At 38.7% G+C, this 15,531-nt stretch overlaps 1 protein-coding gene across 2 annotated transcripts; it reads left to right on the forward strand.

Annotated features, from left to right (window-relative positions):
• Positions 1–2,496: 2,496 nt before the first annotated feature.
• Positions 2,497–12,063, forward strand: LOC113061771 (sprouty-related, EVH1 domain-containing protein 1-like). 2 transcript variants are annotated; one of them, XM_026231202.1, is made up of 6 exons: positions 2,497–2,860; positions 5,943–6,108; positions 6,250–6,418; positions 6,590–6,651; positions 7,101–7,262; positions 9,102–12,063. In XM_026231202.1, the coding sequence occupies exons 1-6, from the start codon at positions 2,850–2,852 to the stop codon at positions 10,065–10,067; spliced, it is 1,536 nt and encodes a 511-aa protein (XP_026086987.1). In that variant the 5' UTR covers positions 2,497–2,849; the 3' UTR covers positions 10,068–12,063. The 2 variants fall into 2 exon arrangements, with proteins under 2 accessions (XP_026086987.1, XP_026086988.1); XM_026231203.1 differs by lacking the exons at positions 2,497–2,860; positions 5,943–6,108 and having other exon boundaries at positions 6,280–6,418; positions 7,091–7,262.
• Positions 12,064–15,531: the final 3,468 nt, after the last annotated feature.

The raw sequence follows: 15,531 nt of genomic DNA on the forward strand, positions 1-15,531 counted from the left end.
TGTCCCTCATAATGTACTTTTTTTTTTTTTTTTTCATTTCATAGTTGTTGTTTTTTTATTTGATCAGGACTTTGCATATGCGAAGGCTGTTTTTCTTTTTTTTCTTCTTATTTTTCATGGACTTTTGGTGCATGGAGGAGTATGGTGTAGGGTAGTTAAGCACAGAGTTTGGCCGATAGATGGTTCTTAACATGGTTTGGATTTAAAGCTGGGGGTCATCTTATATCAGCAAATGCACCACCCTTTTACAAAAAGAATCATCACTGGTATCTTTGAAGATCAAGTGGTTGGTTTAATTCTTTGTAGTCTTGCCTTTGTTTAGCCCTTCGTTCTGCTTTACCACTACAGGTGAGAGAGGAACTTGTAATGTCATCATCCAGTTTATATCCTGCCTTTGAGGGCAGAGCAGAGGGATTTCTGAATGTTTTAGTGTCAGATATCTGGGGCCTAAACATAGGTGAGCTTTCATTCTCTTCTGTGCAAGGTTGACCTCTAGTTGGGAAGCTTCTTTTGACAATACAGATGAGCCTCTTGTTTTATAAATATTCAGTTCTATAAAAGAAAACCAATAGAAGTTTAATTTAAAAAAGTTATAAGTACAAGTTATATTTAACCCAATGAATCTAAAGAAAGAGCATAAAGGTAATTAAGTCTATTTTTAGGAACCCTAGGATTTGTAATGTGGCATTATTGTTACAACAGTTGAGCAAACTGAATACACCTATATTCAAGTTAATTGAAATTGTGCATTTTGCGTTACATTTAATAACACGGGCACACTACAAAAAATAAAGATAATCTGAGGAAAGTTTATATTTTCTTTTATGTTTCCTTGTATGCCCTTATTTTCACCCTTTTTGAGTTTGCTGAAGTGTGTCCTGTTTTCTTTCACTTCAGCTGGCTTTAAGTGGAGCTGGTACCCATGCTGGTGTCTTTTTGGTTGTAGCTGCAATTTCTCTCTGCTTTTCAGGTACAATGTGTGCTGTCTAATAAAAGATCTGCCCTTGTTAGCACAGACTTTAACCTTTCCACTCTTAGATCCTGTTGAGGGCCCTTCCTCTGTAAAGTTTTAATTTAACAGTGTGTTATTGTGAATACAGCAGCACAACATGTTGGAAATACAGTCAACGTGTTAGTATGTTCATTATTTCAGACAGATTTAAGTGTTATAGGAGAAAAGTCAAAAGTCTTTTCCATTTTAAATATTATTATTATTATTATTATTATTATTATTATGTATTATTTGCTTTACTGTACTAGACAGTGTTCATAATATACTGTCTCTGAGTGCTTCAGCTTGACTCAATATGCTTGAGTTTTTGATGATCTGAGAGATCACAGTAAATCTATTTAACGTGTGTGTGTGCAAAACAAGTGTGAGAGTTAGTTTCTCAGAAGTCCTGGCTACTTAGAAAATGATTTGAAATTCTTAGAAACTTACCTGGAGGACATACTGAACCCCTCAATTGGACAAATATGCATTAGGATTGAATGAGATAAAAGCATCCGCATTTAATGAAGGTATAAATGTTGAGATTGGGTGTTTCCTCTTTGTGGCACTCTGGAGTCAACTTGGATGACTTTATGACTGTAACCTTTTCTTTCAAGGAAAAAAAAAATCTTCAAAGTACTTTTATCTCATACCTTTACTTTACTAAAAGGCAAAATTGCCAAAACAGTAGGCAATTGAATATTCCTTAGATTTTTGTTCATCAGGAAAATAAAATATCAATTCACCTTTTTTATAATTGTCAATAAAGGTTTTTTGATTAATTTTATTTATTTATTTATTTATTTATTTATTTATTGGGTATATATGTATTTAATTAGAAGGAAAACATACATTTAACATGAATAATACTGATACATGTACAGTATATGTATTATTAATACATTTAAAATTATTAAGTTCGCGCGCAAACATTCATTAGACAACTGATGATATTTGACAAAATAATTTTAAAATGGCAAACTATTTAAGCACTACCGTGCTGTAACTTCGTGTACTTTATCCAGTTGGTACGGGAGCGAGACTGATTATTTGAGTAAGAAAGGCTCGTCGCTGGCGTGGCTGTTTATCAATGGTGGGCTATCAGTGAACATGAATGGGGAGTTGGAGATGAATGGAGACTGGCTGCTGCGAATTCTGTCATGGCGTATGGAACTGAATGGGAGCTGTCCAAGGTACTGAGGCGTTATCCATCGCTGATCAACACTAGATCAACCGAGTTTGCACACTTATCACTGTGTTACCGTTTATTGATCATTTGCGATCTCTCTCTAACATTAAAAGCCACTCTCTTTTCAAATTTGACACTGGTGGCTGCTTATGCGCATGGCCATTCATAGAAGCAAATCGCTTGTCCACAAAACTGGACCGATGCGGTCAGGGACACCGTGTCCATCCACGAGTGTGTTTAATGTGAGTGTGCACCGAACTGCTGTACTAGACAGGTAGAAAGAGAGAGAGAGAATCAGGGAGGGAGTGAGTGAAAGAGAGGAAGGGAGGGAGGGAGCGAGAGAGGGAGGGAGGACGATGATGATGATGCTGCCGGTGGAAAATGGCTGCTGCATCCTCGAGCCCATCCAAAACCATATGAAGGTGGACAGAGAAAGACGAGAATATGAGAGCAGCGAACACAAGGACTGAGTGAAAGAGAGACCGTGGTCGTGCGTATGTGAGCGAGAGTGTGAGAACGCGCGCGCGTTTGTGCGTGCGTGTGTGTGTGTGTATGATTGTGAGAACGCGCCCGCGCGCGCGAGTGTGTGTGTGTGTTCGGTAAGAAGGGGAATAAAAAAGACGAGAGACCGGGGGGCAGCCAGCTCGAAGCGGCGGGCAACACCAAGCCATGGAGGGCGAGTAAGTCCATGCATTTTTTATTTGAGCAGAGCAGATTGATTTGCAGCACCTCTAATGGACTGTAAAATGCTCACACCAGATCATCTGATGTTAGATTTTCATAAACACTATTACGTAGCTATAGCTATCAACACTGTACACCATATTCTCCATTTACATCCAACGTTTGATTAATAACGCTAGTGAATGGGCCTCAGCTGAAGTGCACTATATAAAACGCCTTCAGTGCGCGTGAAAGACGAACAGGGCGCAGTAAGAGACGGCTTTTTTGTATGAGGATGATGTGTGTGGAGGCTCCACGTATAACCACCAAATGCATCCGTGAATTATAAAACATGTCGTTCCAAATCGGCCAAATGTGGCGAGTTTTCTGGCGTCGGAAGCACACCGGCGGGATGGAGGCGGAGAGGGATGCTTTTATCAACGCGTCTCGAGTTTCATTATGATTTTTAAAGCCAAACTTTATGAATGAAATGTGATTTTTCTCTCTCACCCCCCTCCTCCTCTTCCTCTTCATGTCTCCCCCTCCCCCCAGCGCTTCTCTTCTTCTTCTTCTTCTTCTCCTCCATATCCTCCTTTCACCCACTCATCTGCCGTGCTGTAGCATATATGTGGTTTTATTCATTCATAAAACAGCGGGATGAACGAATGAGTGCGCGTGAACGTGTGTCGATCGGACGATATGGTGGTGCAATGGCTTATAATAACTGATGCCGTTTAATAACACAAACGGGGCTCTGAATCAAAATGGATGTGATTTCATAGCGTTTATTGTAATGGAGCTTGTCGGACTGGAAACCGCTGTGAGGGCCTTGTATGGCGAATAGGCGCGTTCATTGATACATCTAACTCTTCATCTCCCAGCCTCTCCCTCATCATCTCCACACGTTTCATTCCCCTCAGGCCATTCATTTATTTACGATTTCTTTCTCTGTGCTAATCCCTCATATTAACACATGGAGCCATTATGTCCTCTTTTGTTTTATATCGGAAACGCGGAACGACTATATTAAAGACTTTTCTACAGAAATGAGCGATGGCTGTGAACGCTTGTTCCGTGCGCGCGCTGAAAGTGTGATTAGATTTTCCTCGCCCACGTGACCGTCCATTAAAAAAATCGCGCTGTTTCCTCTCATTGTTATAATCGTGCTTCGACTGTTTATGCATTCTGAACCTGTAGCTTAGTGAATACAGAAAGCACACGTGACGTTGTGATTTAAGATTATTCCATCAATCTAACACAAACCGGTGCTTGCAACCACGCCACACCATCTCGTCTCAAGAAATCAATCCAAATTCTCCTATAACCCCGTCCCTTGTTAAAACATGTAGTACTTATAGTAGCCTACATAATATTAAATGGCGATTTTTTTAAATAATAATAAAAATAATAATAATACCACGCATACAATGTCCCTGACAGAACCCTAAAATGGGCATCCAAACAAATCACACCTGTCTCTGTCACAGCAAAACTATTCTGGTGAGCGGCCCTCCTTTATTTAGCGAATCAGAAACGTTCTCAGCCTGTCAGTCTTCTGCAAATTTAGGCTTTCTGGGGGCGGGGCTTTAGAAAAGGGGCGTGTCAAATCCATTAGCTAAGGGTGAATTCCAAACGGAAGTGAGCATCCCTATGCCCTTCTCCCTTCGAAGAGCAGAGCCAGTGAAGTGTGTTCTGGCATTACTGTCTCATATAAGTGTTTGGAAGTCCCTTGGCGAAGGAAATGACTGACTACATGCGTGCAGCATTCAGCACTCCATCAGTTGTTGAAAATAAATATTTCTTCTTATTCTTCTTATTTTATTCAAATATTGTTTAATATTATATTGCTTAAACTTGCGTACACTACCGTCTTAAATCATATTACTGACAAAAATATTTTGTAATTAGTCTATTCTACTTGCGTTTGTATGTGAAGTGGAAGTCAACCCCAAATTTGCTTGAAAAAGCATGGCAAGATCTATTAACCGGAGATCACATAAAAACGTAAAATCCCTGCCGTGAAGTAACCATCGCATGTTCCCTTCGCTAACAGACTTCTGGAAGGTACTCAGGTGCTCACTTACATGGTGTCCCCTTCCCAAAGTGCAAAAGAGCTGTTTGGAATTCTCCTTAAACCTGGTGAATGCTGTCAAAAGGTCGTGAAATAGGTTGTATCTTTAACATCAGCATAAAAATGAACCACATTTACTGCATGCTAAATGTATGTTACGGGCATTATTGTAGACCGCCCTTAAGTACACTTTGATTTAAATTACTTAGTAATATTGTATCAAATAATAATAACTTGCTCCACCTCTGAAATGACTCTTCATTTGGACTAACAACATCATCATCATGGCGTGGGCAGGGAAAAGAAAAACATGTTTCATCCTCTCCCCTCATCACGTGCCTGCTGCTATTGCTGTGATCACCACATAAACCATAATGTAGCAAAAGTCTGTGAGGTGCGTTCCCTCCCAAAACCCTGATCTCCAGACAAACCTGGTTGCAGTTGGCTTGAACTGGCTGGCTTCATGTTTTCAACATTGAAAAGAAAGAAAGATTGTAGAAGGCATTTCACTAAGTACTTCCAAAATGTATTTACATTTTAATGCATGTTCTCTGATGTGGCCGGTTCATCAGTGCATGCTATTTCTATTAATAAAATGTTTTAAATTTTTTACAGATGTAATGTAATTGCTCAGTGTCTGAAACATCCTTTCTTTTTTATGATGCCCAACCACATTAACGTCCACTTTTCATGATCTAATAAACTCCAAATGGATAAAATGCAATGTCCCACCTTACCTTTATTCTCACTGAATATTCAGTTTCACATTTGTCTAGAAAGATTACAGAAGCAAAACGGTTTATGAACGTCATCATTTCAGTGGACGTTGCAGAGCAAGTAATAACGCTTCACACTGTATCTTTGTCTTTTCTCTATCAGTTGTCAGTTTCCTTCATTTTAATATTTTATACTGATGGTTGTATTTTCTTCCTCAGTTGCCTTTGTCTCAAAGTCTGTGTTTGTGTGTGTGGGTGTGTGTGTTTGCGCTCAGCTGGATAGTGCACTGACTGCTTTCACTTCCCTGACAGTGTGCGTGTCCGAGCCGTGGTGATGACACGTGATGATTCTAGCGGTGGCTGGGTGCCCCTTGGAGGCGGCGGCCTCAGTCACGTGGTCATATGTAAGGGGCGGAGCTCTGAAGGTTGTGGACGGAGACAGTACGTCATACGTGGAGAACGGCTACGCGATCGAGCAGTGAGTGTGTGCGTGTGTGTTCATGCCTGTCTTTGAGTGCACTGATGATCCCTCAGCCTGATAGTCCTGGTAGTTGTGGTAATTTGGTAGTTGCCCTCATGAGTGGCCCGCGAGTGACCCGCCTCTCTGTTTTTAATGCAGCCTGTGCTGGAATGCGCCATTCAAAAGGGTCTGGTCTACAACAAGGTGAACCCCATCTTCCATCACTGGCGTGTGGAGGAGAGGAAGTTTGGTCTGACCTTCCAGAGCCCAGCTGACGCCATCTCCTTCGAGAGGGGGCTTCAAAGTGTCCTTGAGAAGCTGGACAGAGGTACAGAAACAGCAAAAGATAGTGAACAGGAAGCTTGAGTGAAAGAGCTTTAAAGCCAAATAACTCTGTTGTACCAGTACAGTGAAGTAGATGATACCATGCAAGGGTATTCTATTTTCTTTCTTGAAATGTATTCATGTTAAACCAGAATCTATTTTTTTTCTTCTGCAGGATCTGACTCGCCATCCTCCTCGACACCTGAAGAGGGCGACACTGAGGATGACGGTCAAGCAGTGAGTGTTTTTATCACGACAAAGTGCTTCAAAGTATCTGGTTCATCATCTCTGTGTCTGTTTGAGAATTACTTTGTGCATAGATACTCATGAAGTCGTGACAGACATTGAAGTCAATAAATCTAAATTGACTGTATTTATTTTCCTATGTGTTTCTGGTCGTATTGTGCATGATTCACCAGTGCATGTCATTCCAAATAAAATTGTCTTTGTAATCATCAAATTGAATCAAAATGCAATAACTTGCTTTGCCGTTTCCTGGCTAAAATCTTGACAATAATTTCATTTATTTATCTGAATACTTTTCAAATGAAGTCAAAGCTGAATTAGTGAATGACTCATTCATAAAACAAAACAATCCAAACTACACCTTTACACCTTCTATTCTCCAAATTGTTGCATGAGCATGATGTGGTTCTGCATGTTTGATGACTTGCAGTCTGTCTCAGTCTCATACAGGGAGTGAGTCGTCATCCAACAGCAGGAAAGAGATGCTGCCCAAACCCATTACCATTGTGACCAGTGAGTCCTCCTCCACCTGTTATGTGCACTCCACAGAGGAGTTTGCGTATGGGGCAGGGCACGCTGTCACGACGCAGACCCCGGCCCAGGTATAAGATTCACTTTGCTTGAAAGTTGATTCCAGTGAGCTGATGCTGGTATGTCGGTTAATGCCATGTCTATGTGACCAAAAACGGAAAAATCTTTAAAAAATCATACTTTTTAATATTCATGTGGTTTTTAATTTTTTTTCTTCTTCATACAATTTTGAAGAAATGGTGTAGATTAATGATAAAAATGTCATGTGGTTCAACCATCAATGTAAAGTAATAAAATGTGAATATATATGAATGTATTCATCTTAATAATTATGTACAAAAAGCTTTTAAATAAGAATATAATTTTATTATAATTATAATTATTTATTTTTTTTTACAAATACCATATATTTTTCATATTAATACAAAAATAAAATTTGTTTGTAGTCGCACCTAGACATGACTTCAAAATACTGTGAATAATTATTTATTACTAATTATTACAATTTTTTTTAATGTATTTTAAGAATACTTTTCCCATCAACTGGTCACAGTGCACAACACTGCTGCGCGCTCTCGTGTAAACAAGCATGAATGAGAAGCGCACATTCACTCTCTGACAGCAGGTGGCACTGAACAGCAGAAATGCAGCCATAACCCTGGAAACCAAAGCAGCTGCACAGCTACTTTATGAATGATTTAAACAGCCATACAGATTTGTGTATTCACTATGTTGCTCATCACAGCAGCAAATACTTAAATAAAATTTTTCTACTTTCTTAGATTTGAATCTGGACTACAACATGCCCTAGATAATGTTTGAAAATGTTTTGATTCGTTATTGTTCAGTCACACTTTACATTAAGGCCCCATTAATGTCAATGAAAAAATCCTCGAAACAATTATTAATCTTGGTTAATTTCTATATTTAATAACTCGTTATTTAATTAACTCCAGTTAACATGAATTTAACAAAGATTAATAACTTCTGTAGCAAATGTAGCTATTGCTCATTGTTAATGTTAGTACATTAACGTGAACTAATGAGATATTATTGTAAAAAGGGTTAGCTACTGGTCTTTATAATTATTTTGCACTTAAATCTGTGTGAAGTTATTTACTTTATACATTGTTTTTTGTATTGCTTAGTTGTATTTAAATTAAGAGTTTCTTTTTGTTATAAGAAACAATTAATTAACCCTGTTGTACTTTATTATGACAACACTATTTTGCAACTAAATGTCAATATTTTGATAATACCAAATACAGTGATAAAGGCATTTGCAATTAAAAAATCTGATACAATCACATGCCTACTCGCACGGCATGACATTTTACAAGCATGACAACCAACCAAAAGGTTGATTTTTTAAATTGTTGGACAAAATACATTTTTTATATAAGCAAATATTAAGAATTTCATCTTTTAATGAGGCTTTTTTGCTTCGTAATGAGCCTTTTTTTTTTTTTTGCTTGACTATCTCCCCAAAAAATATCAAAATGAATTTTAATTCAGAAATGGAAAACATGTTCATCAGAGAAATGGTGTATTTGATTCACCGTACACTCTCAGACAAAAAAGGTAAAAAGCTGTCACTGATGCGGTACCATTTCACAAGGTACTAATGTGTACAATTTAGGTACTAATACACACCTTTAAGTTACTAACATGCCCCTTCCTGTAGATCAAACAGTAGAGCACGGTGCTAGCAATGCCAAGCTCATAGGTTTGCCAGGGAAAACAAGGTCTGAATAAAATGTGTACTTTGAATGAAATGGAGGTCATTTTGGATAACAGTGTATGTTAAATGTATAAAAAAGGCATTTTATTGTATTTTTGAATAAATTAATAGTTCCGTCATGTCACTGCCTCTCCAGCATTATATTCAACCCGCTCTTTTTTCACCACAGATCCACACCCGACCTGCCCAGCACCAGCTCACCCAAGTCTCCGCTGTTTTGAATCCTCCGGCACCCCCTCCGCCTCCTCCGGCTCCCCCGACCCCCCCCATAGTGCCCCCCGCCTCCCCCCTCTCTCCGCTCTCGCCCACCATCTCCCTGCTGGAGGAAGGGGACCTCCACAGCCTCGACCCCTGCAAGGACCTGTGGGGTACACGCGGCTACGAGGACTACCGCCGCGCCGGTGCTACACGGACCAAGGTGGGCGGGCTGACGGGGGGCGTGGTGGTGAGCAGCAGTCAGGACAAATCAGAGCTCTGCGTGGTGCGCTTTGAGAAGGAACTGGCCGGTGTGGGCACCACAGGCTGCGAGGTCACCGTCATGCTGGACACCAAAGGCTCTCAGCTCAACTCTTCGCCCACCTGCATACCCAACGCCGTGCCGGGAGTACCGTCGGCCAGTGGCTCCCCGGAGGAGACGGGTAAAGGCTCGCCCTCACCCTGCTGCATCCACACCTCGCTCGCCACGCCCCGCTCTCGGACTCGCAAGCGAGGGGGCAGTGGAGGGGAAGCCATCTCGCCCGACGACGACAGCTCTTGCCCCCAGGGCTCCTCCTCCTGCTCGTCACGCTGTGTGTACTGCCGCTCCGTCTTCAGCGCCTCCGACAACGGACGAGGCCGCTGCCGAGACGCTCCCGATCCGGCGCTACACTGCCTGCGCCAGTGGACGTGTGTGTGGTGCGCAGAGAGCCTGCTCTACCACTGCATGTCGGACTCCGAGGGCGAGTTCTGGGAGCCGTGCTCGTGTGAGGACTCGATGGGCAGGCGGCCGCACCCGTTGTGCTGCGCCCGCTGGATGGCACTGTTGACGCTGTCTCTTTTCGTGCCCTGCATGTGCTGCTACCTGCCCCTGCGCGCATGCCTGCGCTGTGGGGAGAGATGTGGCTGCTGCGGAGGAAAGCACAAGGCCGTGCGATGAGGCCTGACCGGGGGGAGGGCGTGTGGGCGGGGCTCATCGTGACGGGACAGGAGCACAAAAACGTTGTCGTCATTCGAGGATCATTCGAAGATCTCCAACATAAACCTTGACGATAACATCCCCTCGCCCTCCTCGAGGCCGTCTGCTGCATTCCGCTCTTCTCTGCTCGGACCCTTCACACCGGTGGAGGGCGCATGGGTTCGGGAAGATCGCTTTCTGATTTGCTGGTCGTTGGGGTCAGGGGTCGTCTCCGGGAAGTGGGGAGTGAATGGGGATCAGTGACGTATTGTTCGTTTTTTTTTCTCTTTGGTTTTATTTATTACATTTAATTTAGGGAGAAAAATTATATGACAAATGTTTATAGCTATGGTTATTGAGTATATTATTTTACTTGAACTATTGAAAGATTTTATTTTTTGTTTTTGCAATTGATTTAATGAATACACTCCCCTTGTACCTCTAAGTTACTGAGTTTTACCTCAATGTCCAGAGGAGAGGAAGGCAGATATTTCGGGGACGGAGTGCTGTGGTGAGGTTTTGTATGTGGTCTTTACAGTAGATTTTTCACACGCGTTCGGCCAGAACATATTTGTGAAGGAGAACATTTTGATGTCGTATCACTTTTTAGTTGTTTGAGAACAGGGAACGTGAACGGTCTGATCGAGGGCAGTTTCACCAAAATCACCACTTTCACCACATGCATGTCATTTTTCTGTCAAGATTATAGTTGTATTAGATTTGCCAGCAACCAAGAATGTTATCTATATTTGAAGTATAGACCAAAAAAGTGGAGGGATAATCTAGACATGAATCTGCCGAACATTTGCAAAGCAAATGGGAACCTAGGCCTTGAAAAGTAGTTGAACACACCACCAAAAATACAGTGCAATTGAAGTTAAGGGTAAAAAGCATAGGCTTGTTGTGTGTGACACAACATTTGAACTTTATCTGTCAGTATAGCAACAAGAGAAGTACTGAGTCTTTAACTATAATGAGTAACAATGATCCTCAGGTGTGCTTTTGGGCCGTCGCACCATGTCCTAAACAGAGAAACGCAGTGACAGGATGTTTTGTCTGTTGTTAGCCCCGCCCACAGTGAAATCCCATTGGTCCATCAGCTATGACTGTATTAGACTATATTTTGTTTTCACTGTGGACAGACAAATGACTTGACGCTGACAACTTTATCGTCTGGCTAACGGACCCAAGAATTTAGACCTGGCATAACGGTTTGGACTTAAAAGTGTTAAAAATATTGCTTTAAATATCTCAAAGCTGCTATTTCAACTCCCTTAAACTTGTCATACCTCGCTGCTAGTAATGAGGAGTTCAGGAATCAGACACAGCCCTGTAGTCAATGTTTGAGTTAGGAAGACGACGCCTCTAAATTATGATATCTATGATGGGGAAGATCTAATGTCCAAACTCTGTATTAACTGCTCATTAGAGTCACTTTAAAAGAAAAGGGTTTTTACTGCTAGATGAACCACTAGACCATTCGATCTACACACATGCATTGTATTTCATTATGCATCTGGACTCCATTTCTGAAGACGTGAAACATCCTCTCTCACTCAGAATATTAGACGTGAATAGAGAAACACAACAAGACCCACAAATAGCACTGGAAAAGAAAACTTTTGTGAGATGAGACCACCCTTGAGGGCCCTAGTCATGCATCCTATTAATAAATGTGCCTTTTGATTTATTTAACCAATAACCTATAATTTCTAAGTAACAACATACCTAAATACTCGTTTTCTTTTTCGGGTTGTTTATTTCTGCCAGTGTGCATATTTTAATATGTATGTGTCTATTAGTTTGAAAAGTAATCAATGGAGAATATTACCTGTTTATATATTTATTGAGATATTTATTCTAATTCTTTATTTATTTATTTTTGGAGACGGGTTTTTATTTTCTGTGCTGTCTTCTCTGACTTTGTGCCAATTTGCTGCTTTGAGGTGTTACATATCGTGGGTTTGTATCATTAATTAAACCCTAACTCTATATTTTAATGAAACGTTTGCACTCTGATTCGTGTTTACATGTGATTACACACTGATACTGGGACTGATACTCATAACCACAATATCAGGAGTATTAAAGCACACGACAGCAATAGTGCATTGTGCTCCGTTCAAACATCCAGTCAGAACAGGGCCAATTTCACACAAGGAAACGCATGAGAATTTATAATATTTTATAATAAATAATTTATAATATTTTCATGACAATAATCTTCCCCTCAAAACACAATCATGAAAATTCTGGGTAGACAATATTTTTCAAATTAAAATCAAATGAAATTGAAATCTGTTGATTATTATATTTAACAAACACTACCTACATATTCATGTAATTTAAATTATACAGTTTTATATTACAGTGGTACACATTATAAAAAACATAGAAATGGGATGAGAATGTCTTTAATTGTCATGAAAATAAGGTAAAAATATATTGAAATGCCAGACAATTCCTTACAGTTCTGTTTGATCTACCTGCAATCATAACTGTGACCACTAGGCGGAGCCAACGCATATTCTTTATTGTCCACAAGGGGGCGCCTCAGTCACTGAAATTCAATTCCAGAACCCACCTTAACTCAATTAAAAGCAAGTAGAAGAATTACATACACAGTTTTCACTTTTTTTAAAAAAATCGTATGGTGACAATCTAAATACAGAAGAGCTGGATGGACAGAAAAGCTCTTAAAGTGTGAGCTCAGGACAGGTGCTGGCTCTTGTGTTTCAGGATCTCTGTTGAGGTGAGCGTCAGACCCGGTGAAGATGATGAGGACCATTTTTCACTGTCAGACTCTGTTAAAATAAAGAAAAACATTTACTGTGTGGAGTTGATCAGTGATGCTGCAAATCTAGAGCATTACTATTGCTAAGACATGAGAAGATTTAAATATGATTTATTTTAGAAACAAACTGATATTTTAAAATATATATTACAATTGCTATAATAGTAATAATATAATACTTCATATATTTTTATTAATATCTTGAATTATCTTTCATTTATTATTTCCATTTTCCCTTAAATAATTTAGATTTTTTTTGTCATTTTTATTAGTTGTAATATATATATATATATATATATATATATATATATATATATATATATATATATATATATATATATATAGAAGATTATGTCCGATATATGTACCTGCCGAGTCATTTTCAAAATCTACTGCCAGCCTAATTTTTGACATGGAAAATAAATGTCAGAAAGAAAGGGCTTTTACTCCACAGCGTTACTGTCCACAGAGCTGACCACCAGCAGCACGGTCTGTGACAAGAAGAGCATCCAAGATCAAGAAAAAGACTTCGCAACATGCTCTACCGGTTGGAAATGTTTTTGAAAGAAGTATCTTGTGCTCAGCAAAGCTGCATTTATTTGATATAAGATAAATGTATTTTTTATAAAGTCGTGGGGGAAGTCGTGGGGAAGTCGTGGCCTAATGGTTAGAGGGTTGGACTCCCAATCGAAGGGTTGTGGGTTCTAGTCACGGGCCGGATGGAATTGTGGGTGGGGGTAGTGCATGAACAGCTCTCTCTCCACCTTCAATACCTCGACTTAGGTGCCCTTGAGCAAGGCATCTAACCCCCAACTGCTCCCCGGGCGCCGCAGCATAAATGGCTGCCCACTGCTCCGGGTGTGTGCTCACAGTGTGTGTGTGTGTGTTCACTGCTCTGTGTGTGTGCATTTCGGATGGGTTAAATGCAGAGCACAAATTCTGAGTATGGGTCACCATACTTGGCTGAATGTCACTTCACTTTTTATATTATAGCAAAATTTACATTTTTTATTTATAGCAGGGTTATTATAGTAAACATTCATTTCCTTTACTTCGAATAAAATAAACTTTAACAGAAATAAAATAAATTATAAAAACCCTAAATTACAGCTTATTTTATTATTTAGCTTTTTTTGCCAGCAATTTTTTATTTTTTTTATTTTATTTTTTATTTTTTTGCTGAGGTAAAATTCTGCTTTTCATTTAGTTTTAACTTGATGTACTAAGATTTTTTTTTATGTAAATAAATAAATAAATATAGACTGCTTCATGTTTTTTTGTGGAAACCATAATACATTTTTTTCAAGCTTCTTTGATGAATAGAAAGTTTATAAAGAACATCGTTTATTTGAAAAAGAAATATCTTTTAATACTTTTGTCTTCACTGTGAATTTTGATTTTGAATGCATATTTTCTGAACAAAAGTATTACTTTCTTTAAAATAAATACATAAACAAGAACTACTTCTTACCCCAAACTTTTATGTACTCTCTATTCTTGTTGGTTTTGAAAACATTATAGTGTTTCAGGGTTAACATTTTAAACTGAAGTTTAAATTTAAATGGAGTAATAAATAAAAATGTTGTCACACATTGAATAAATGGCAGTGTACACATTTGATACATTTTGATTTTTTTTTAAATACATTTCTCAAGATAGCGTTATTTATTTTACAAATATTATGAATTATTATTTCAGAAATATCATTATGTTTTTCAGGGACATGAACTAACCTCATCTTGTCTTTAAAAGTTCAAATCAGATGATATTTTAAGAGACTTATTAACTGTAACATGAGGGTCTGCAATAACTTGTGTATTCAGTGTATTTCTCTGTGAATCTCACAAAGCTTGGGTCATATATAATCTTAAAATAATAATAATAATAACAATAATAATAATAAATAAAATTATGTTTTTCAACATCAAAAATGAACCCTATTTTTAATCCCAAGATTAAGCCATGTGACATTTTTTACATGATTTTCACAATCATCAAAACACATTTTGCACATAGTTTTGTCTTATGTTTTATTTACCCTTCAAACATTTAGGGTCAGTAAAAACAGTAATATTGTGAAATATTATTAAAATTGTAAATGTTTTCTAATTAAATATATTTTCAACTGTAATTTATTCCAGTGATGCACAGCTGTATTTTCAGCATCATTACTCCAGTCTTCAGTGTCACATGAAATCATCTAATGCTCAAAATGTGAAAATCATGGTGCAAATCTTTTTCAGGATACTTTGATAAACAAAAGAAGAGAAATCTTTTGTACTATAACTTTTGATCTTTTTAATGCATCCTTGTCAAAAAAAAAAAAAAATTTCTTTCAAAAAAACAAAACAAAAAATCACTCCGAAAGACTCCGAAAGAAAAACATTATTGTATGTTATCTTAAAGGGATAGTTCACCCAAAAATAACACTCTCACATATACCCTTCAAATCTGTACGCATGTCTTTCTTCTATTGATCACAGAAGAAGATATTCTGAAGATTGTTAATAACCACACAGTTTTGGTTACCTTTTACTTCCATTTAACAGAGGAAAGAAAGTCATAGCTTTGGAACAGCACAAGGGTGACGGAATGTTCATTTTTGGGTGGACTGTCCCTTTAAGAACTGAATAAAGTGAACTGTTGAATTTA

The sequence above is a fragment of the Carassius auratus genome, chromosome 43 (assembly GCF_003368295.1).
Source record: "Carassius auratus strain Wakin chromosome 43, ASM336829v1, whole genome shotgun sequence".
Lineage (NCBI taxonomy): Eukaryota > Metazoa > Chordata > Actinopteri > Cypriniformes > Cyprinidae > Carassius > Carassius auratus.